This window comes from Protomyctophum parallelum (assembly GCF_964188405.1).
Source record: "Protomyctophum parallelum genome assembly, chromosome: 13".
Lineage (NCBI taxonomy): Eukaryota > Metazoa > Chordata > Actinopteri > Myctophiformes > Myctophidae > Protomyctophum > Protomyctophum parallelum.
Window position 1 is genome coordinate 23,494,847 of NC_139708.1, and position 24,411 is coordinate 23,519,257.

A 24,411-nucleotide genomic window follows, 5' to 3' on the forward strand; every position below is an offset into this window, starting at 1 on the left:
GGACCCACTGAAAATAATTATTTTAAACCTAGAATCCAACAGACTACGGATAAGCGGTTGAAGATGGATAGTTTCATTACCATTCAAAGCCATGTGAATGGTAATGAAACCTCTTTTGGGGTTTTATTCAGGTTTTTTTAAGAGTTGATTAATAACACCCATGAAGTCTGCATCCAGCTAGAATACAAGCTCAAATTCTACCGGCAGAAGCTAACTCCATAGAGATAAATAGGCTGACTGTCATAAAGGTTTCACCAGTAAATACAATAGCACCTTAGCTTTAGCAGACAGACTGGTCTTAACAAATCAATTCTCCACCTAAATAATCTATTTCATGCAAGAATCTTAAGCTACTTGGTAAGTAGACTCCCAATACTATAGGCTAATCTATCTCCCTTATGTAAATGGACTAATACAATAATTAATCACCCAAACATAAATGATTAAACAGCCCAATAGAAAATAAACACACAAGGATGACAGTGTAGTAGATTTATTTATTTTAGAACATTTGTCTTTCTGTATGAATGCATATAACTGGGCTAAGTTTTCAGGTGCACAGATGTTTAGCTGGGGCAAATACGCTGAGGGACACAGATTTACAAACAGCCATAGATAATAGATACAAAAATAGATGAAAAGGGAGTCTTAGTCAAAACTTGACACCCACTCATAACCTTTTCATACAAACAAAATGCAGCTTGATGACATCAATTTCAAGAGAATAAAAAACACTAAATGCCAAGGAAAGGCACTTTGCTAAAACTTAATAGACAAAAAAACTGTTATGACATGTTACATAACGCAAACACAATTCGTCATGGAACACCTTAAAAAAGCACTGTCTAAGAGTTAGCACTGTAGATTTAACAACACACTTAGCAAATAACCATTAAGAAAATACGTCATCAAATCTTTGAGCACAAAAAGCATGTGGAGATGTGTAAGAGAAGAAAAGACAACCAACACAATTGGAGAGCTCTCTGACAAAAGAATTAACTCTATTGCTCAAGTGGATTGACATTGATGAACATTCTCTGAATTCAGATTAAAACAGTCATATTATTATGTAAAGTGGCGGAATTATGTGGGCCTGTCTGATGCCAGGAGGGGTTTGAGCCCTATCACAACTGCCTCACCAGTATCACAGTATCATCCCTTATCGCTCTTCACTCAAGAACATTATCTGAGGTTCACCAAATCATTAAAATCCCTCGCTTGTGCCAGCCTTCTCCGATATGCTGTCCGGCTCTCTGTCTACAGATCCTACTGCTGTGTCCAGATATTTTGTGTAATTTATTTTCTTTTTTAGTTGTCCCACCTGCTCTTTTTACGCTTTGGTGGATCTGGAACAGCAAAGCTGTCTCCCCCTTTGTCCCCCTTCCCAAAGCTGTCTCCCCCTTTGTCCCCCTTCCCAAAGCTGTCTCCCCCTTTGTCCCCCTTCCCAAAGCCGTCTCCCCCTTTGTCTACCTTCCCCTCCCCGCTAGCCTTGTCTCCACATTCCCTGTCACCACTCCTCCCATCATCTCGGTCACCACTCCTCCCATCCTCTCGGTCACCACTCCTCCCATCCTCTCGGTCACCACTCCTGTCACCACTCCTCCCATCATCTCGGTCACCACTCCTGTCACCACTCCTCCCATCATCTCGGTCTCTGTCCCTTCTGCCTCCTTCTCCGTTACGGCTGCTGCCGTGGCGATCCCTGTCCCCTTGACGATCACGCTCCCTGTCACCGTGGCGGTCTCGGTCGCCGTGGCGATCCCGCTCTCCTCCGCTGCTGTGCCGGTGGTCACTCCTGTCACCATGGCGGGAGTGACTGTCTCCGTGGCGCCCTCTGTCATCTCCATGCCTGTCCCGGGAGCTGTCCCTGGGTGACGATGGGGCAGGAGGAGGGTACGTAGTTTGTGAACTGGGCTGACTGTTGGGCACCATGCTCAGGGAGCCAGCACTGGCGAAGCCAGCCAACTTTGTCCCACCACTGAGAGCAGGTGGAGGGGCCATGGGTGAGGCAGATTCTGTGGGCACCGAGGTCATGCTTCCAGCACTCGTCCATCCAGAGCAGCTATTGGACTTGGCGGTGAGCTTAGGAGGGACGCCAGATGCAGCCACAAAGTGGTTTTTGTACTGGGCCTGAGGAAAGATGAAGACTCGGAGATAAATGACCATTTATCTCCGAGTCTGCCATGTTGGGAAAACAAAACAAAAACACATGGAGTCATTGAGGACTCAACGGCATACATGATGAGAGGCAGTGGGAATACCTGAAAGGCTTGTTTCATTGCTGACATGCGGTCTCCCATAGCTCCCGTGGTTGGTTTGCTAAAGCTTTCAAGCATGCTCGATGACAATCCACTACCGCGTTCCTGGAAATGAATACAACAGTTAGTAATATTATGAGTCACACTATGACTCTAGTAGTTAATCTATAATAAATGTACAAAGAAAGCTCTTTTGAGTGTACTAGTATTGTGTAGATTCATGTCAACACGTGATCAGACAGCTTGCTTGATAAAATTCTGTTAGGATACATGCCTTCTGAGACACAACTGAAATTAAATCCAGCTGAGAAAGGGTAGTGAACTTTGAAAGCTATAGTTTTATTATGTACCGTATACAAGTATTATGTTGGAGCTGTTTTTATCACTGTGATGCTCATCTTTAACAGAATTTTATAACAAAGGTTATACTAAATTGCTTGTATTAATTAGAGACCATTATTGATGCCAAAAGTGAAATTCAGTAGTCATAATTACTCAAGTCCTTGAGCTTATATGTAGTAGTGGTCTCCGTCTGGTGAGGCCACCCTTGGTAAAGGGAGTTTTTATTTTGTATGCCTTTGTTATAGATAGGACAGTAGGCTGACAGGAAGTGGAGAGAGAGAGATGAGGAGTGACACAAGTTACAACAAAGGCCGTCAGGATCGGGACCCCGCGACATGCTGTCAGGCTTCATCGTAGCCTAGGTGGCCGGACCGCTACGCCAGCAGGCCGGTTAGTGGAGTTTATCGCCCGTAATATTACTCTCAGGCAGCGCTTACTCACAGATCATGTACGTGTTGCATGATGGACAATTCAGCAATAAATGAAATCTGCGATACTGTGCCAATAGTATGTATACTCACTCAAACTTTTGACATTATCATCATTACCATTAACATAATACAAAAATAGACAATATATTTACCAGGTGAATAGTTTTTCTATTTTATTTAATTTTTTACACTTACGCTTTCAGCTCCCAGGCCGGGTCTCTCTCTGTACCCCAAACCACCTCCTCCAATATTCAACTTCTTTCCTTTACCACTTTTGAAACGAGATTTTCTAAACCAGGGATTCTAGGGGGGTAGAAAAATAAATTAACATTAGAAATTTACCTTGTGAAATACACAGTTGAAGGTTATTTTAGAAGCTTGCTTATGTAATTCACCTGCATGGCCAAGTCCATCAGCTCTTTTGACACATTCTGGTTGGCCCCCTCCATATTACGGACGAGGTCACCAGCGAATGACGTATCTTTATTGGTGAGTAGGGTGTAAGCCAACCCCTTTTCTCCAGCACGACCTGTTCGACCAATCCTGTGTGTATGCGTGTCAATGTCTCTGGCAACGTCATAATTCACTACAGTGCGAATTGATGGGATATCCAAACCACGAGCTATTGATAAATAAATAAAACAGCAGATTAGGCATCATAAAATGACTGTATTAATTTGCTTCGGTAGTCAAAACAACTTTTTCAATGCAAAATGCTGTGTATATGGTCTATTGCCAGGATTTGCCACCCTTATCACTGTCTGGCACTCACCAGCAACATCAGTGGCCACTAAAATGGGCAGGTTCTTCTTTTTGAAGTCAGCAATGACTTTGTTCCTCTCACTCTGGTCCATGTCTCCATGCAAGAGACCTAGGCTGTGACCTTCCTGGGTCAGATTCGTGGCTAGCTCATCGCAGTTGGCTTTCTTAGTGACAAAGATAAGAACGGAGCCCGAGGACGTGAACTCAACCAAACGTCGTGTCAACCAGCTCCACTTCTCTGCTCCACTGTGAAACAGCTCCACCATCTGGGTCACATCTTCATTGGCCTGTAAGAAGAGGGTGATGGGTGTTTAGGCTCCTTTGCCCTTTGTACTACAGAGTATGAGAGCTGCTTAAGTCTATTAGGCAACATGCTAACGCTTTAATAGGTGTTAAATGAGTGAGGGCACATACCTCTCCTATGTCTCCCTGCACCACACGAATGGGATCTATTAAGATGTCTCTGGCCAGCCTTTCTATCTTCTTTCGGAAAGTAGCACTGAACAGAAGGGCTGTAATGGCAGTCATGTTTAGATCCAAAGGAAAACGACAACTTATGTTGTACGTTAACACATACTGTATATCAAACAGCAAATTAGATACAACATACTGGACTTGCAATTACCGGTATTACTAAAAACTGGGTGCTGAATCACTAGTGGTAAATACTAAGATAGCAATCCTCTTTCTTACCACCAATATACTACAGAGAGGTGGTAAGACAATCCTTCTACAGAGTGCGTCGTATAGACCTGATACTCTTTCCCTATGATGGGTTGAATTTCATTCGCTTTTTCCTATGAAATGAATGTGTGCAATTGTTTGTGCTTCCATCAATTTATTTCATTTATTAATAAATTACCTGATACCTACATTATGTGATCATGGCTCCCTCTGCTGGGAAAGACCTGTTGTGCTAGGTTGATATGTATGATTAAAGCTGCTATAAGTAATAATGTCAAAATATTAATGACCTTTTTATTTTTTTGGTATTCAGACAGCCAGCAATGGGTAAAACGCTCCCGAAAAATATATAGTCTCTGTGACACATCTAGGGGCCGTAATCTGAATTCAAAGATGTTCCTAGAAGCTTTGTCATTGGTCGAAAAAAACCTGGTCGCAGTGACTAATCAATCAGGAAGCAGACAGGCAAATCGACCAATGACAAAGCTTTTAGGAAAATCTTTGAATGCAGATTGTGGCCCCTAGATGTGTCAGAGACTAATTTTCTTTGGGAGCGTTCTACCCATTGCTGGCTGTCTGAATACGAAAAAATAAAAAGGGCATTCAAATTTTGACATATTATTGCTTATAGCAGCTTTAACTGCTATGAGCCAATTGCCAATGCAAACTTTCTGTATGGCAATAATCTGTCAATGGAGTGCTGTCCTTAATTACAAACTATCATATAATCTTTATTTACCCGTTAAATCTGATTCTTGAATACAATGTCTGGTATACTACGTAATAAACATTTCCTTTTTTATAGTCACCCTGTCATAATACACACAATCCCAATCCATCACATTAAAGGTTTATCTACTTACTCTGTCTATCTGGACGGACATGGCTAGCAACAGACCTCACTTGGTACTCTGAAATACAGAAAAGTATTATAAGAACTCAACACCAAACAAACCGAAAAAGAATACATTTTACAACATGTTAGGCAACCCACCAAAACCCATATCAAACATGCGATCTGCTTCATCAAACACTAGGTACGTGACCCTCTGCAGAGACGTGGCCTTCTTTTTCACATGGTCAATCAGTCGACCCTGTGGGAAGACAAACTGTTCAAATTACATTTGCAGTAGCACATAATGCACATTAACATCCTGCTTCTAAAAAAATACATGGATTGATCATGCACAGAGCCGCGTTACCCAATTCCTTCCTTACCGGGGTGCACACCACTATTTCTGCGCCCTCCTGAAGAGCCTTGGCTTGCTCCCACATGCTGCCTCCTCCGTAGACCGCCACGGACCGCAAAGAGTAGGCTTTGCCAAAGCGCTTACACTCTGCATGGATCTGTGCAGGATTTTTAGTCGTCATATTATTTTGATAACTTTCTCCAAGATAGGATAACTGCATTCTTGATTTCATCATGTAAATCAGGGGTGTCCAAAGTGCGGCCAACGGGCCAAATGCGGCCCTGGGATGAATTTTATATGGCCCACAGCTTCATACCTGAATTGTATTATGAACGGCTACCCTATGGGATTTGTCAGTGTTCCTTGTATTTGTTTTTTACCTTGCTTGTATGGTTACATTTGGTAATGTGACATATGGCTGAAAAAAACCATTGATATTAAATATTGATGACGATAGTTAAATAGAATCGTTTAAATGTGATGCATGTATATGTGACTTTGTTATAGTCCGTCGGTACATTATGTTAGGAGATGTAGTTGGCCCTTGGGTGTTTTAATATTTACTTTGAAAAAAGTTTGGACACCCCAGATGTAAATGATAGATTCTTAGATATCTTGTAGTTGTCTTAAGTATTACGTCTGTTTTCAATGTCTTCCAATAAATGTGAGCCCAGTTCCACATGTCTTACCTGCTGACAGAGCTCCCTGGTAGGGCACACTATGATCGCTATTGGCCCCTCTCCGGCCTCCAGTTCCTTCTGGTCCATGATATGAACCAACATGGGCCAGATAAAAGCTGCAGTTTTCCCACTACCTGTTTTAGCTATTCCAATCATGTCACGTCCAGAAAGTGCTATGGGCACTCCCTACATCCCAGACAAAATAGAAAATAGGTGGAATTAAAAGAAAAGAACAAAATGTGTTCTTTCTGGTATTATTTCATTAAAAATGGTTTACTATACCTGACACTGAATAGGTGTGGGCTGAGTGTACTCAGACTTGCGAATAGATTGCATTAGCTGCTCATCAAACCCAAAGTGGGCGAAGCTGGTACAAGGTTTAGGGGGGGCTGCACCAGATGCCTAGGGACAGTAAACAGAAGATATAAGAGAAATAAGTTAAGTTGCCAAGATTATAACAGCACACATGTCAAAGGCCTAAATAAAGTTTTAAATAACAGCATATCTATTTTATTTTCAGTTTTTTTCCCTACCAAGTCTACCATTACAAACCCATTTTTGAGCGGGAACCCCTTTTGATTGTTACATACATTGTGTTGTGATTTGGCTATTAAAGGGTGGCGGATCTGCAAGCTCATAGCGCGCCACTAAGTGGCGCGCTGCGAGCGTGTAGGTCTGCTATTTTTGAAAGGTCGTTGAAGAAATGTGCCTCAAATCTTTCAGAAGATTTCGACGTCAGGCCTGAATGGGTTTTAATATCTTACATTAATATATTACATTCATGGAACTGGTGTAATCAGGGACCTCTCATGTATACTACAGTGATGAACACTATTACAGTATTGTTCCATCATCACTATGTCTCATGTTTATATCAACAGGTTCTATTTTCTGTCTTTGTATTTTGCAGTAGCACATAATGCACATTAACATCCTGCTTCTAAAAAAATACATGGATTGATCATGCACAGAGCCGCGTTACCCATTTTTTTCTGTCATTACATTATTTTCTGTCTTTGTATTTTCATACAATTGTCATCACACAGACTCATTCTATGCAAATTGAACAGACTGTACGTACACTATGGTGCGGGAGGGGGGGGTTACATATGTATGTATGTATGTATGTATATACATGCATGCATATAGAAAAATGGGGGGGGGGGGGGATGGCTCATGATTTACTGAGATTTATATTTTATTTTATGGAACACGGAGTGGGGAGTAAATATATGGAGAGAAATAAATGGTACAATAATGCTATAAATGTTTATGTTCACTCTCCTCCCAGTTCTGTACAACTGTATAAATGAGTGTGCTTATCAATAAACAGAATTTAAAAAAAAGAAAGAAAACAGCATATCTGTGTCCTGGACTTACCCGCAAGTTGAGCTTCTGTCTCAATTCCAATTCTTGAAGTGGTGTTAAAATGTTGAGCTCTTCATGCTCTATATAGAAATTCTTCTCAAAAGGTGGATAGTCGATCTACAAAAATAAAAAGCATGTTAATAAAACTAACAAAGATATTGCATGAAAGACTTCAGTCTAATAATGGTTTAGCTATTGATAGCAAATCATTGTTTCTTGAATGCATAGATTTTTAACTATGATCCAGATTTCACACTCTTCATTTTCACAGGCCTTTGTGGCCAAAGGTGGTTCATTTTCACTTTAACAAACATTTCAGGCCTTTGTGGCCAAGGGTGGTTCTGTGTTGTGAAGTCATGTATCTATCTAGTGGCATGAGCTGTGAATAGTCTACTTTGGAGGGGACACACATAGTACAATACATACAGAAGAAATAAAATCAGTACTAAAACGTTACCTCAGAATGGTCAATGGGCGGTAGAGGCAGGATGATTTTCTTGGTGGTTGGGGGAATTGGGTTCCCATCACTGTCATAGTCGATCATCTCATCCTCTTCCTCCAGGGTCAGCCCGGCAGTCGGATTCTCTGCCATGTATCGAAAATATGCTTCCTGCAGAGAGTACAGAACAGAATTACATTGTAAAACACTGGGCTAGCTCGCTGCATAACACAGCGTACATGCTGCACTTGTGAAGTGACTCACCAATACCTGATGGGACGTTCATCTTCAGAATTAGAACAGTCAAAGTTAACTTTCAACACACTTTCATCACATATCAAATGTATTCTGTTGTCACTTCAAGTGTGAAAGATTACCGTATATATGTTCAAATAAGTAAACATTGAAGATGATTAACCAAATACGCAACCTGCATGTTGCGTACAAGAGGGTGTGAGAGTGGGAGCCGGGAGGGGGAATGGTTGAAATCGACACTTCTCTGATCAGAGATGTAGTGAATTAAGAACTTGGGATGGATCACTCACTTGTTCATCTTCCTCTTCAATGTCATCACGAATACCCCTGAAAAGACAAGCGGAGAAAAAAAACTTCCCTGCGGCTCGTTCAAACACCAAATGCAGCCCACATCCCACTATGACTAAGGTCACTTATCTGATGTAAATCTTTGTCAAATCGAGGAGTTTGTCATATGCCATCTAAGCCAATTGAAGATATAAAAAGAATGATCATTGTAAACTATCAGGATAAATTATTTGCCAATAAAAATAAATAAAAAAATGCTAATTTGTCTTGATTGATTTATCATTAGATGACCATGGTACAAATTTGGGCACCTGCATAAGGACCTTAGAAAGGACTAAAACAAATACAGTAAGCAAATAAACAAATGCAAGTCTTACTTTGCAGATTTCTTCTCCTTTTCCTTTTCTTCTAGTTTCCTCATGTCTTTGGCTGCTTGGCTCTGGGACAATGACAGAACATAATTTTTTTTAATCAGGAGGAAAATCTAAAGCACAATCTCTTAGGTCTGCAATAATTTGTTAACACGCAGCTCGCCAGAACCGCAGTGACCGTAGGATTAAATTGTCTAGCAGTACTTGGTGAATGAGTGCTTCAGATAGTGATTCGGAACTTTGTGGCCATATTTGTACTTAGTCGTACGACAGACAAAAACAGCCAATCTACAAGCACCTATATCAGGATTATTGATTAGGGTTGGAATCGTTTAGGATTTAAACAAATCCGGTTCCTTAACGATTCCCTCTTAATGGTTCCCGTTAACAATTCCTATAGGCAGTTCCAAATGGATCCTTACAGGTTCATTTGGTTCCATTTGTGCACTTTAAGAGTTGGACCATGAAATGTAAGTTTGAGAACCACCAAGTATTGTAATTATACAGCAGACGTGAAGTCCACATACGAGCTCTGACAGCCGGGATCGGTTCCATCACATTTGTAAGTGATTCTGGTTCCTCGTGGTTCTGGATCCCCAACCCTCTATCCTTGATGGCCCGCTCACCTCGACCTCGGCCATGAAGGCATCCAGTGGGTCATCCTCGCTGTCGGAGCCACCACCAGACGGTAACTGTTGCCGTGTGGGCGAGTTCTCTGCCGGAATATATGGCAGATCAACATTGCTGCCGGACTCCTCTTCGTCATCCTCAAAATACCTAGATGATGAACATAAGAAAGACATGAGAGAGACCTTTTTTGAGGAAGAAGCAGAGCCTATTGAATTTATATTTGACACACTGGTACTCCTACAGAGCAAATCTTTATGGAAGGGGTGCACACACTCACGCATTTTCTTCATCAAAATTGGCTCTTTTTGTCCCTATTTTGTAAAACGAAGGGAGCTGCTGGTTTTTCCCATATGCCCCAGATGACCCTGTGGCTCCAAATGACGCAGCTTGAGGTAGGCGGGGTTCCTCTTTTTTCCCAGAAGAACCTCCGAGAGTGAATCCTCCAAAACCAAAGCCTCGCTTCCCCCCCGTCGGACCACCCTTATTCCAGTTCATAACTGCACTGTGGTAGAAAAATGGAAGGAAAACAATAATTATGGGAAGAATTGAACAATCAAAATGTGACGCCAGCTTCATAATCCCAGTGCCCCAATGGAACAGCAGCACAAGGTGACATGTTACTTATGTTTGTTAACGCTACCGGGTCAGGTAAAGTGTTTATTTATTCCACAAATGGAACCACGGTTCCATTGTGTTCCATTTGTGCACTCGAGTTAAATTAACTATGGATTTCCTAAGCCATCTGGGTCAGGCATAGGGGTCAGGCCTGCCAACATTTGACCAGATCCCCCCCAAGGCGGTAGGCGGGTAGAGTATAGATGTGATGTAAATCATGTAATTCCCTGTGTTCTGGTGAATTTAGGGAGTTTGATACTTATATCAGGCTTGCTTTACTAGCAACTTAAAAAAAAAAGATGGCTATTGGCTACGTTTTTAAACTGTATCCATTAAAACTAACAGTAGACTACCGAAATTGATTTGATGACTGAATCAATTTAATATCCATATTAATAATAACCAGTGATCACTTAAACGTGAATATAATATCCATATGTTATGATGATTGCATGGCATGTGCTGACCACACCCCCTAAATGGGGGGGGGGGGGGGGTAATGTAATTTCCTGTGTTGTGGTGAATTTCAGAATTTGGAGTTTGATACAAAATCAAGGCGAAATCAAGGGAACTCGTCTCCTGCCGAATCAAGGAAGGTTGGCAGACTTGGCAGCAGCCCTGCTGCGTAAATGCAGAATGTAAGGTCAAATGTTGGGTCCAACGCTGCGTGGTCTCATTTCAAACAACTATTCCAAGCATCATATTATATCATATTTAGGACATGCTAATAAATGCAGCAGTTTGAGCAGAAGAACCATGGTGTGTGACAGTGTGAGTGACCACGGTACTATTCAGTGACCACCACACCACCAGGACACCAAGGCGTCTTAATTGTTCAGGCCGCGACGGTGTGCGACGAACGATCGAGGCTCGACGGTGTATAAAACATGCTTTAGTTGGGTTGACCTCCACAACGCAGGCCGCACCGTAACGTTCTTAGTTTAAGCTGTGCGCGTTTATAACGCTTCATAGGACCACATGGACGCCATATTTACCTGTTTGTTTTCGGATCCAAAATTATTTATGGTCCTCTTATTTCTTCCAGATCCGTCCGACCTGTTTGTTTGACGTCATTACTGTGCGACGCCGCGCACATATTGTCCGTCATGATCGGTCCGTACGGCGGTGTCGCGCGGCCAAAGAAACCCGCAGATCTACAAGCTCACGAAGCTGCGCGGACGCGGAGCGTCGTGAGTAGTATAGTTTTAAATCCGATTAATTTTTTTTTTTTTTTACTATTTAGATAGTCTTGAGAAAACATGCTGCTATTTGTCCCAACTCCCAAAGTGACTGCAAATAAACACCGCCCCTGCAACTGTATATACTTTCCCCATTTTCAACTGTTTTTATTATATTTTGACACTTGCTTTGGCAATGTAAACGTATGTTTTCCCCTGCCAATAAAGCTTATTTGAATTGAATTCAATTGAGCTTGTAGATCTGCGTTTTGTTCTTGGGCGCGCGACACCGCCGCACGGACGTAATGTAAACAGGAGCGCCGCGGCCAATCAGAGCAGAGAGCTGTCACCGCGCTGGAAGGGAAGGGAAAGATAAAAGTGCTGTTGTGTGTTTTTTCTCTCCCTCATATTGGCTTCATAAAGCGTTACATCGACTGACTGACGCGCTGCTACGAGGCGTTATTTCATCCCGTCGGTGCTGAAAACACGTCCCACACCGGTAGGTTACTTACTACTGGGGAATCTATTGGCAGAACCAGGTCTGTTTGTGATTGTTAATGTGATTTATGACCACAGCAGCAGGCTAACGTTAGCTTGTTCCCTTCCCTCCATCATGGCAGAAAAGAGAGGTCTGTCGTCAATCCATTAAAACGTCGTTGTTTTTAATGGTTAGTTTTCTCTCTCCTCCAGCGTCTGTGGAAATGCTTTCGGTGCAGCCTTGAATAACTCGTTGGTTGATTTCTAATAACACAGTTATTACGAGACAGACACTTGAGGTTCACATCATTAGCGGCGTCAGAGACAGCCTAAGTGGATTGGCAGTAATGCTTGAATGAGACTGTCACTGAATATCTTGTGAGTTTTAGATAGAAATATATTATTATACGTCAGTTTATGTTTCTCAGAATGAGAAAATTGGTCTTAGTTACAGGAGCAAAATTATTTAACTTAACTACTACCAATATTGTGTGTGTTCAAAATTCAAATGCTAATAAATATATATATTGTTGACATCAGAAGGAGTTCATCTTGGTCCCTGGTCCTTACAGGGGTTGGTTCCCACTAACAGTACTTTTCTCCACAGATATACCCTGGTTGGGTTTTTGAAATTTAATGTTTATGCTGTCAACTGGATTCATGTCTTTTCTCGTAAGTGAACAAGAATAATACAGTAATACTGCACATCATGAGCACTACTTAATCTAAGCAGTACACATGTTGTCACCACTGAAATGGGAATGCATTCTTTAATAAAAAATACATTTCTTTTATGATTATGTATTTTTAGGCTATATTCTGTTTCTGAAACGTTTGAATTCACAGCATCACATTGTTTAGATAGGCCTACTAGTTAAACAGTAGAATAAGCGAGAGTCATTTGAGAACTAATGGAAAATGGAAAACCGCTCCTTAAATTCTTTTGCATTTCCTCTTTTTTCCATGTTTGTAATTATACTTCTGTGTCTGTCAGCGTTGGGTATCAGAAAAATTGAGTGTGGAGAGCCTGCGGGATTTGGAGTTATTTGGAGGTGAGATCCCAAAACAAGCCAAGTTACTAAAGTACACAATATTCTTAAGCCACAGCTTCAAGTTCACACGTCACCAGATGTCAAACATACGTCACCAGATGTCAAACACACACCAAAAACAAACTAACATTTAATATAAATTGTAACTTTGTTCTCAAAGACAAATTGCTTTGCTTTGCTTCTTAAAATCAACACTGTTCAAAGCAGTGTGGGTATTATATGTTGATTTCTGTTCCGCGACTGGTTTAACCTCAAAGCTTGTGTGCATTTCTGTTACATAGGTGGGCAGTAGCCCTAATACAAGCAGTCATGTGTCTTGTACTGTATGCTTTCTGCTGTTAATCAATGCTTCAGGTTGTTTGTTGTCAGCACATGGTCCTAATTTCTTCTAAATGCACAAGGTTTTCCTTTTTTCTGCTTTTTGCATAGTTTTATCACTGATAATTAAAAGCATCATGATTGAAGTTACTCAAGATTACTTGGGTTAGGGAAAGTATAAAATGTAAATGTCAAGTGTAACTTATTTGACTATATATATACTTATTTATATTAGATTTGATCCTGACTGACTAACTATAATGAACTACATCATGGAATTCAGTAAATACTGGTTATTTTATCGACATGTCATGTTTTGTGTAATTTCAAAGAAGCCTATTATACTAAATCTGATCTATGCAGAGTTTTCATGGTAAACCGTATGAATTAAATGATTAAACAAACCATTTTTCTTTGGCACAGAGATTATAAAAATGTAGGTGTCAAATGGAAAATATATGGGGTGGTGTTTTGGTGTAGTCTTTGTTTTGCAAGCTTTGCCTCATTGTCATTTTTCCTGCTGGCATATAATTGCATTATGGTGCATGTTTGTACAAGCATATCATTTTAGTTTTGGATGTGCTCTGCTCCCATCACTTGCATAATACTACATATATCTGGAAGAACAAAAATACATGCAGAGGCTTATATATTTTTTATTTTCTAAATTCCTACATTATAGGATTTTTTTTTTTTTTTTTTTTATGTGAATGCTTTATTAAGGTTTGTGGAAACAAACTGACTGACCAAATCATATTGAGAATGTTTATTTTGAGAAACGATTGTGCTGCCGTGGCAAATTTTGGCTGTAATGATACTTCTACAGTATATCCAGCCCAATGATCAGTTTTACATGAAAGTAATTAGTGATCAAGTGATGATCACGCCCATCAATAAGTAAGACTGCGAGTGGCTCTATACATGGATCCTTCTCTTGTGCTGTGTGTGTGTGTGTGTGTGTGTTTATATGTGTTTTATTTCATTGATGTGGTTTTTCTGTCCCAGAACAAGCTCAGGGACCCTCTCACAGGAAAGTAAGTGTGGTAAAGTTGTCACAACTTTGTCAAAACCCCCCGTGAACCTCTGTGTGTGCGTGCGTGCATGCATGCGTGTCCACATTGTGAGAATATTTAACGGTATGGAAAGGATTCCACCAGCCCTGAGGCTGTGCATTTTCCACGCATGAGCATTTGGTTCATGACACTGCTTAATGGCCATCCCACTTCACTCACCAGGGTAACTATTAGAGAAGATGGGGGGGAAATGGTAGAATCTTTGTGCCAACACAAATTAAACTATTTATACTAGTCAAAAGTAATTTGGACATATTATATGCTTACCCCGCCCACAGTTATGAGAACAATGAGAAAAAGCCAAATATTTATATATATATATATATATATATATATATATATATATATATATATATATATATAAGGGTATTTTCCACCTGGCCAGGCACATCATCCATTTTCACTAAACACACATACAGTGGATTTTGTTTCAGAGAGGGGGATTAAATAATCCTCTTATACCTCCTGCCTAAATGGGTCCAAACTCAGGCTTTAGTGTGGCGTTTGTACAGTATGTGATGTTCCAAATAACATTTGGTTTGGATAAAAGTGTTTAGTCCCTCACTAAAAGTTGTGACTTAATTTAGATGAAACTTACAACTGTTTAATGTTGTGTGAGTAACTGAATGTTTGACTTTTTACACTGTTGTTTGTTAAAATCACACTTTGGTTAAATGTCAGTTTGTGACTGTAGGGTGGATGGACTGGATAGTGTTCAGTCGTAGTGAATAGTGATGCATGGCAACCCCTTCTCAGTGTGATCGCCATGGCAATCGTAATGGTACCCGCAGAATTAGAATGGATAGACTGGGAATGTTTTTAAAGTAATTATTTGTACATTGTAATTTGGCTGGTAAATAATATGAACGTGACTGCTATACTACTGCATGTTTGCGTTCATGCCAATAAGACTCAAAGTTGGATCACAAAGGCTTAATTTTGGCTGAAGGAGCAGCAACTGAGGACATCCAATTTTGGTCTCATGCACTGTTCACACAAACTGCTCGTTTAGGAAAACATTTCTAAACTACAAATTCTATACTACACATGGTGGCTCTTTATATGCGCTCTAATTCTGGGATTGTGCCTCTTCACTGGTCACCATGGAAACACCAAATGCTTAGACAGCTTTTTGACCCCCACCACCACCTTTTTTGCAATGAGAAAATATGATGCTGTCGTTGCTATTTACTGTATCCATTTCCATCATTTAAATGGCTGTTTTATTAGAAATCAGAAGCCTTCAAATCAGAAGCCTTTAAATATACTTTGCTGCACAACCATTATGGTGCTCAAGAAGAAAAAACTTATTCTCAACTGCCTTTTTTTTCTCCTTCATTTGAAAGTAACATTTGTATGATGTGTTTTGAGGAAGCACAACTTGTGAGAAATACCTGGTTCCTGTGAATCTTGTGCCTGTGATATCAATGGGTTGATTGTTGATGGGTTTGTTTTTAATGTTTTATTATCGCTGTGGTGCCATTGACAAGCCATGTTTTGTACTTTTATTATTCAAAGGGTGTTTACTCTAATGTCATGTGTACTGTGGTGTTGGGTTCCTTAAACAAAGTCAGGATTACAGATGACATGAACAATTTGTTCATGTCATCTGTAATGCAGCTGTTACAGTATGTATACCCAGTTAATTGATGATGTACTACATTATATGCTTTTACCTGACACACAGAAGGCCATGCAGCAGGTATAGGCCATAGCATAATGGCTTGTATGAATATTCCTGTCTAGAACTATCATGTGCAACAGTTGTGCCATGACAATAATTAGTGGACAAATTCTTATAAATAGAATACTTTAAACATGGTATTATAACAAAAGCAGTGAATTGAGGGACTTGTGTGAGAGGGGACTGATTCAGACAGATGGGTACGCGGTACAACTTGTTGAGTCGCAAAATGTAACAACGCTTCTAGTTGCCATTCTCATAGGTACTTGAGGCACAGTGCTGCACATCATAGCGACATTAGCCTTCCATTAACCTTCATTCTCCCCTCAGGCCCATGAGGAGAGCCAGGAGAGCCTGACCCCACTCCCCCATAGGGACACCATGGGTAGCTTCCTGCCTGACCACAATGCCTACGAGCTCCTCACCGTCATCGGTTAGTAAACTCAGAGATGAGGCCTAATATTTAGCTACCACCAGCACTGTGCTGTTTGTCAGGGAAGGGTTGAAGATGTGTTGTGTGTAGATTGTTTCCCCGCCCATTGATGTGTGTTACATGTCATGTCAGGTCGAGGTCTGGAGGACTTGATGACGGTGAACATGGCCAGGTACAGACCCACAGGGGAACACGTCGCTATCCGCAGGATTGACCTGGAGTCATGCACCAATGACATGGTTGCCTACCTGCAGGTCTGTGCATAGTATCTCCTGGGTCAACCATGGCAGAAATGACTTTATTGTTCCTGGGCAGCACATTCTTTTTAGTTATCATCTGTTGATATGATGTATTGATATTATGTAAAAGCCTTTCAGCCTATCTTGCCTCATTACATCACATTTGGGTCCATTTATGTATCCTCTCTTATCAACATTCCTCTATTTGCCCACTCTTATGCCTAAGATTCGGCAATATACGCATATATTTGTTATTTAATGGTGTTCTCTCCGTCTCTTCCACACAGGGTGAACTGCATGTGTCCAAGTTGTTCCATCACCCCAGTATTTTACCTTATAGGAGCATCTTCATAGCTGAAAATGAGCTATGGGTCATTACGCCATTCATGGCTTATGGTGAGAAATAAATAGCCTTATGAATCCCACATTTTATAGGAAATCATGAAGGAAACAATGTCATCACAGCCCTGGCTGAGACCCTGACCTTTTCCCCCCGATTGATCACTCTCCAGGGTCAGCTAGAGATTTGATCAGCAGTCATTTCACCGAGGGGATGAACGAGCTGGCCATCGCTTATCTTTTGCTTGGCATGCTCAAAGCTCTTGAATATATCCACCACATGGGCTATGTACACCGGTAAGTTCTCTCTCTCTCTTTTGTGCTGGCACACACACGTTATAATATCCAGACCAGTCACTTCCTGCCTCTCTTTAGGAGTGTGAAGGCCAGCCATGTGTTGATCTCGGCTGACGCACAGGTGTGCATGTCAGGTCTGCGGAGCATCTTCAGTCTCATCCGTCATGGCCAGCGGGTCAGAGTGGTCCATGACTTCCCCCAGTACAGTGTTAAAGTTCTGCCGTGGCTCAGCCCGGAGGTGCTGCAGCAGGTGAGGCATTGATTCAGCAACACCTTACCATGACATGGTACCTACAGTAATATCACATAGAAACGTATGACAGTTTTCAAAATGCTTAACTACATTAAAATGCTCAAGGGTGTAATGTGTGAATTAATAGGTTAATACTGGTGTAAGTTTGCAACAAAGTAGCTCAATTTGTCAATGGCTTAAAACACACACTTCCTTTAGTCTGTTTACTCCAACAGTTAAATATTCCAATATAGTCATTGGAGTGTCTGTGTCTGTGCTCTGCACACATGAGTGAGCAGATGATCTCAATGTTACAGTATCATGAGAGGATACGATTAATTTGACTGTAGACTGCATTAAGATTCTAATCTGATTTAATTAGTTGGATGTTGTTGACCCAGCATTGTAAACATGCAAAAATATGTACGAGCTAAAACGGTGAAAAACAGAATATGGAAATCCACACTACTACTGTAATGATGATGATTGGGATGATTTGTGTTTCTCAGAATCTACAGGGCTACGACTCCCGGTCAGACATCTACAGTCTTGGCATCACAGCCTGTGAGATGGCCAACGGGCATGTCCCCTTCAAAGACATGCCAGCGACACAGGTGGGCCGAGGCTTGATAAGTGGTAACTCGGCGTTCAACCAGTCCAGTATTGCCCATGTACTGTATATACTGTAGCTATCAGCCCCTCTTAGGCCCCCATTTACACTGGCAGACAAATCTAGCCTTAATCAGATCTGAGCCACGTCGAGATTGAAATCTGATTGGTTTAAATGAGTCCAACAGGTCACATGACTCATTTAAACAAATCCCATTCCAATCTGGATGTGGCTCAGATCTGAGTCAGGCTGTATTTGGCTGCCAATGTAAATGGGGCCTTAACCCATTTTGGGGCGGGAACCCCTTTTGGTGTTAGCATTACGTCATGCTTTAGCTATTGAAAAATAGCAGATCTACAAGCTCATAGCGCGCCACCGAGTGGCGTGCTACGAGCTTGTAGGTCTGCTATTTTTGAAAAATCGAAGAGCGACTGACGTAGAAGACATTTTTAGAATCTGATCTCAGGTTAGAATGGAAAACTGTCAGGATGTAGAAGACATTTTTAGAATCTGATCTCAGGTCAGAATGGGTTAAACTCCCCTTGCTCCACAGATGCTGCTGGAGAAGTTGAACGGGACCGTGCCGTGTCTGCTGGACACCACCACCATCCCCCCGGAGGAGCTTTCCATGAAGCCGTCTCGCTCCGGCGCAGACTCCGGGATCTGCGAAGGCCCCGGGGCCAGCGGGGCCGCCGGCCGTCACTCTAACGGAGGAGAACCTTCCTCCTCCTCGTCGGGACATCCTTACAGCCGAACGTTCTCTCCGCACTTCCATGCCTTCGTGGAGCTGTGTCTACAAAGAGACCCCGAAAAGAGGTGAGCCAAAAATACCTGTATGTGGTGGAGAATACCTTCCTGATGGCCAAAGTCATTCATTAAATATGAAATTATCCCTTCAGACCGTCTGCCGCAGCTCTCATAGGCCACTCCTTCTTCAAACAGGTGAGTAGGATAGAAATACAGTTCTGACAGAACACGTGAATTGAAAATAAAACATAATTTCCATAAACTGTCAACTGTTTTTATCAACTCCAGATTAAGCGCCGGCCATCAGAGGCCCTTCCCGAGCTGTTACGGCCTGTGTCGCCCATCACCAGCTCCGATTGCTCCCAGCCCCAGGACTCACAATCTGGCCTGGCCAGCCTGGAGTCTGGCCTCAGCCACTTGGATGTAGACGACTGGGACTTCTGACAGTGGAGCGGACATGGAAAGATGTATAAAAAAGGGATTTTGACAGCAATACTGAGCTTTTCTTTTGTAATGCCCCTTTTTCCCTTGTAAATAATTCAGATCTTAAAACTAAAAAGGGAGTGTCTCCTCTCTGAGTGACTTTAAAAGCCAGCAGCCATTTTGCCTCTTTGATGTCTCTTGCAAGCTTTCGCTCTACTAGATATGCACAGACTGTTGCACTGATGACCTCTTTCTCACGAACACGCACCTATCTACAAGTTGTTTTCCACTCATCACAAGCCACCTGGAGCTGCAACAGGACTCTACCCCTACTGGAGCCGTTAGAATTAGAACAGAGCAGTTTATGGATCTAGATTATCATGAAAGATCAGAGGAAAGCTTCTAAAAAAATATTCAGCAGGGGATACTCTACCTCTTGTATGATCACAGCTACTTTGTGTCTCCATCTGCTTCATGCAACATCAGAAGTTCACATGGTTTTCCCAGAACTAACTAAAAGATGGAAGGTTCCACTTGTTGGTCCCAAGGGATGACATAATGTACAGCATGTGTATGCATCCCTTACAGAAGGCCTCTGCCTGTTATGTTCCGCCTGTTTTGTGTTCCTATATGTCCCATGGGGGCCAGTGTTGTTGCACAGGAGTTAATGTTTATTTCAATCTCCAAGAACGAAGGACTGTCTAGTTCCTGAACCTAACTTTGGGCAATGTTACAAAAAAAGTGAATGTTAATGGTGCTTGTTGGGAAGTTTTTATCTGATTGCATGTACATATTAATGGAAGAGACCAGAAAAAAGTGTTACAAATGTCAATATTGACTATTTTACTTGATAATAAACATTGTTCACTTACATGTCTCGATTTAAACAGCAACAATCACTCACATCGACTATGAATATCAACATTTTATTCCAAATTGAAAAGGGGGAGGGGGTTGTGTACACACAATGAAGCTAATCATCTTCCTCATCGGAGGGTGGCTGGTCTGTCATAGCCTTTTGTTTCTGGATCTTTGTCATCAGTTCTGGAATAAATGAAATCAGAACACTCAGGATAATTAAAGTTTTTAAAATAGTTCAAATCTATTAAGCAGTAACCCATTATTTCTCTGGGGCTCCCCATAAGATGTATCATATCAAGGATCTTCCTACCTTTAGCGGGGTTGAAGACGCCGTTGGTCTGTGTGTTGCACACATAGCAACGTTGGGACTTGCGGTAATGCTGTAGTGCACAAGCCTCACAAAAGTAATGTCTACACCTGGGAGAAAAATAGTCCGGTTATCAAATGCATATGTGGTTAAAGTTTCTCCACATACACAGCAGTGATCCCGAAATGGAAGAGGCTTACTTTGTGATAACGGGGTTTGTGTAGGAATTCCTACAGATGAAGCACTTGAAAGGAATTTCCTCCTCGTCACTGCTCACCTCATAGTTCTCTTCGTCTAGAGGAGAACACAAGTGGTGTTCAGGGATGTCATACTTATACAATAGAAGTTGGCCGACAGAATTGCATGTTTCCTGTCGTACTCACCATTGGCGCCATATCGGCCCTCGTCCAGCTCTCTCTCAATCTGCCAGCCATGCTTGTAGTCCGAGCGGTCGTGCAGGAACTTGCAGCTGTCTGTTAAACAGGAGTGAAGCTCATGGGAATGTTCCATAGTAATGACTGAACAGTTTTCACTTTAACAGGAGAGCAGTCTTTCAGCCTCTACAACCCACCTCCAAAGCCACAGAAGCCAGTTTCTTTGTAATCTTTGCAGATGTCTGGCTGGTAGTCCCACCTGACTGTGGCCCTAAGGTGTTCAGGGGCCCGAATCGGTCCCTTCCTAAAGAACGGGGTGGAAGAATCAATCTCTGTTGTATGAATCTTAATGACAGTAAAGGGGGTTGGGCAATTAGTCTAGGATGTACAAAATAAATAGGATTTTGAGTGCTCACCTAACCATGCCTGAGGAAGCGTTGCCCATGGTGGTGTCTTTTGGCTTGATGAACTTGGTATAGTTGTTGATTCCGCGATAGATTTTATCATCCTCTTTACCTTCTAGCTCCTGTTGAGGAAAAAGTATGCAATTTTTTTTACCGTTTTGAAAAAACATTTTAAAACAGTTCTGTGACTCAGGAGATAGAGCAGGTCGTCCAATGATCCCTGGGTCGGCGGTTCGAATCCATGCTCCTCCTGTCGAAGTGTCCTTGGGCAAGACACTGAACCCTACATTGCCTCCAACGGTGTGAGCTTGCCACCATTGGTGTGTGAATGTGGGAAGTGAGGACGCTGCCGTCGACTGTTCGCTGCTTCACCTCCCAATGTATGAATGAATGAACCATTGTAAAGCGCTTTGAGCACTATAAAATGCAATTCATCATTATTATTATTAAAGAAATGGCAAATAAGTTTAGTGATAAGGAGTGAGGGGTGGCGCATCCCTATGACGGTAGAAATGTGGCATGCCCAGCCAGGACTATGCAGTGGAAAAGCACCACAACAAACAGGAAACATAGGAGCCAAGTCACCTTGACAGTAGAGAATGTTAGATGTGTGCACCAAGAGCATCTGCTATCTCAGAACTGTTGATTCTTCAGAAAACGGCAAAGCAACCACATGACTAGTTTTGATTATTCTGGCCGATACAACTGCCCCATACATGGCCAAATAGTTTACTTGACAGAACTATTTTGTCCTTGCACACACAAAAATGAGATGAGTCATTAACAAAGCCTATTTAAATTAATCTCCTTACCTCCATGACTTTCTGACTCCTCTCAAAGATTGCCTGTGCATCCTTGTCTCTCTCAGTGTCCAGCTCATATACAGCGGTTGCGCCCATATCGTCAGGCCCTGATGGTTTCTTTTCAGAGAATGGGAGGGAAAATAAACATTTAATAAGCTTCAATTGGGTCAACTCTGCTGAGATGGTATGTAGCTATAACAACATAAAATAATATGTTATGTAAAATCAACTAAATCAAACATATTGAGACAGACATAATGGCTAGATGTTGTCAGCGGGTTTGGAGGTCGACTACTGATGAATAAAGTATGTGACCCATAGGGCTTGATTTGTGTCAAGTTCATGAGCTCCGGTACCTAATAATTTACAAATTAAGCACTAGCGACGATGGATTTGAACTCACTGCTGACCGTGTAGACTTGTAGGCAACCGTGATCTTCTTCTCCTCTTTGTCACCTTCACCTTCACTGGATGACACAGCCTCTTTCTCGACTTTCTTTGTCTGCAAAAGGAGACAGACGGTGTCAGACTGGCAGTCAAGTGAATTAAACAATAGGCTGGCTAGTTCTGAAGTGATTGTGAACAAGAGTTTAGTCAGACTATGTAAAATGAACACATTACCCTCTGAATCATAGGGTTCACTCGAGTTTCTTTCTTCTCCCTTCTGACCACACTCTTTTGGTCTTCATCACTGTTGCCATCTGAAAAGATGAACCCATTAATCGTCACGTGGAAACACACACACACACACACACACACACACACACACACACACACACACACACACACACACACGGTTTTGCTATTTTTGAGGCGCCAGCCCCTCCTATACAGGTTTAGTTAAACAAACATTATAAATCACACCCGTGTGAAGTGAGCGGCGCTAATATATTAAAGTCTAACTCATGTTGATTAGGACGATGTGATGGAAAACAAATGGTGCAACAAACATTAAACGCCATTAACAATAAAGAGACAATATGATGTAAATGACACATTTATCCCGTCATTGTCAATGCGGTTACAAAACATACATTGAACTAAAGACAAACATTAAACCTGTGTATAGGAGGGCCTAGCGCCCCTCAAAAACGCCATTGACAATGGACAGAGTTTAAGGTTTGTTTAGTCACTAACACAAACATTAAATGTTTGTTTTGTCTGTTTGTATTACATCACCTAATCTGACATAGCCGCAATTTGTAACTATAGATTTTTTTATAATGGTATGAATCTAGAGTTGCAATACCCTCCATTGACTCCCAGTCCCCACTCATCCAATTTGGTTTGCGATCTGCTTGTCTTAAACTACATTAAACTCACCAACATTGCAGCTGTAGTCCAAGCTTGAATTATCCTCTTTCAATCTGCAGAGCTTGTTTTTCATAAAAATCCACCGTAGACAATGTTATGAGCTACTTTCTGTCAAGAAATTCTGTGCAGGTGATTCTTTTTCTAAGTGCTGGAGTTTGGAAGGACTCCTGTTTCGAATTTGCACATAATGCAGGAGTCAACAGCGCGACCCGTGAACAAAAACGAGTGCTTCCAAACTGCAAAAGAATCACCTGCAGAGGATGTCTTGACAGAAGTAGCTCATAACATTGTCTACGGTGGATTTATATGAAAAACAAGCTCGGCAGATTGAAAGAGGATAATTCAAGCTTGGACTACAGCTGCAATGTTGGTGAGTTTAACGTCGTTTAATTAAGACAAGCAGATCGCAAACCAAATTGGATGAGTGGGGAGACAATGGAGGGTATTGCAACTCTAGATTCATTCAATTATTTTAAAAAATCTAGAGTTGCAAATTGCGGCTAACGTTAACCTAATCATAGCAACATGAGTTAGAGTTAGACTCACTTCGCACGGGTGTGGTTTTTTATTTGCGTCTGGGCTGATTTCAGGGACTGCTGTTGGTGAAATGAGATGTGAAGCTAGCAGCAGTAGTTGTAGTTGTAGCCATTATACTAGTAGGTACAGAGAATGCACATGTTCGATTCCGATTGACCAGCTCTTACCTTTATCACTGTCGCTTGCTTTTCTCTTTCGTGCGGAGAAATTAGATTTCTTAGTAGATTTCTTAAACAGAAATGTGCAAGAAGCTTTAGGCTCTTCTGAGTCCGCCATTTTCAAAACAATGTAAAAGAAAAAAGAAAAAGAAACGACCTAACTTACTTTAGCGACTCCCTGTGGCCTGGAGACATACTGGATGTCTTTGGTATCTTTGAAGGACAAGTTGCGCACTCT

The 24,411-nt window shown here is 41.6% G+C and overlaps 3 protein-coding genes across 9 annotated transcripts; 1 reads left to right on the top strand and 2 right to left on the bottom strand.

The window, feature by feature from the left end:
* Positions 1 to 1,308: 1,308 nt before the first annotated feature.
* ddx42 (DEAD (Asp-Glu-Ala-Asp) box helicase 42) lies at positions 1,309 to 11,388 on the bottom strand (the record flags this gene model as incomplete). Its single annotated transcript, XM_083779016.1, has 18 exons — positions 11,309 to 11,388; positions 9,976 to 10,200; positions 9,695 to 9,845; positions 9,075 to 9,136; positions 8,700 to 8,736; positions 8,173 to 8,325; positions 7,728 to 7,832; positions 6,630 to 6,749; positions 6,357 to 6,533; positions 5,696 to 5,824; positions 5,472 to 5,571; positions 5,341 to 5,388; positions 4,208 to 4,305; positions 3,804 to 4,080; positions 3,427 to 3,653; positions 3,227 to 3,334; positions 2,262 to 2,363; positions 1,309 to 2,130 (listed from the first exon to the last, which is right to left on the bottom strand). Exons 2-18 carry the CDS (start codon positions 10,191 to 10,193, stop codon positions 1,309 to 1,311), a joined length of 2,934 nt encoding a protein of 977 aa, XP_083635142.1. The 5' UTR covers positions 10,194 to 10,200; positions 11,309 to 11,388.
* A 464-nt stretch (positions 11,389 to 11,852) lies between these two features.
* strada (STE20 related adaptor alpha) lies at positions 11,853 to 20,285 on the top strand. Of its 7 annotated transcripts, XM_083779993.1 has the most exons (14): positions 11,859 to 11,990; positions 12,182 to 12,346; positions 12,576 to 12,640; positions 12,963 to 13,020; positions 14,344 to 14,372; positions 16,426 to 16,528; positions 16,661 to 16,782; positions 17,055 to 17,163; positions 17,280 to 17,403; positions 17,482 to 17,653; positions 18,145 to 18,249; positions 18,799 to 19,061; positions 19,145 to 19,187; positions 19,281 to 20,285. In XM_083779993.1, the coding sequence occupies exons 3-14, from the start codon at positions 12,605 to 12,607 to the stop codon at positions 19,434 to 19,436; spliced, it is 1,320 nt and encodes a 439-aa protein (XP_083636119.1). In that variant the 5' UTR covers positions 11,859 to 11,990; positions 12,182 to 12,346; positions 12,576 to 12,604; the 3' UTR covers positions 19,437 to 20,285. The 7 variants fall into 7 exon arrangements, with proteins under 7 accessions (XP_083636118.1, XP_083636121.1, XP_083636124.1 ...); XM_083779992.1 differs by lacking the exon at positions 12,182 to 12,346 and having other exon boundaries at positions 11,853 to 11,990; XM_083779996.1 differs by lacking the exon at positions 14,344 to 14,372.
* A 37-nt stretch (positions 20,286 to 20,322) lies between these two features.
* Positions 20,323 to 24,296, bottom strand: rnf113a (ring finger protein 113A). Its single transcript, XM_083780001.1, has 10 exons — positions 24,183 to 24,296; positions 22,786 to 22,865; positions 22,568 to 22,666; positions 22,174 to 22,281; positions 21,374 to 21,483; positions 21,155 to 21,261; positions 20,967 to 21,056; positions 20,784 to 20,877; positions 20,587 to 20,693; positions 20,323 to 20,459 (listed from the first exon to the last, which is right to left on the bottom strand). Exons 1-10 carry the CDS (start codon positions 24,289 to 24,291, stop codon positions 20,389 to 20,391), a joined length of 975 nt encoding a protein of 324 aa, XP_083636127.1. The 5' UTR covers positions 24,292 to 24,296; the 3' UTR covers positions 20,323 to 20,388.
* Positions 24,297 to 24,411: the final 115 nt, after the last annotated feature.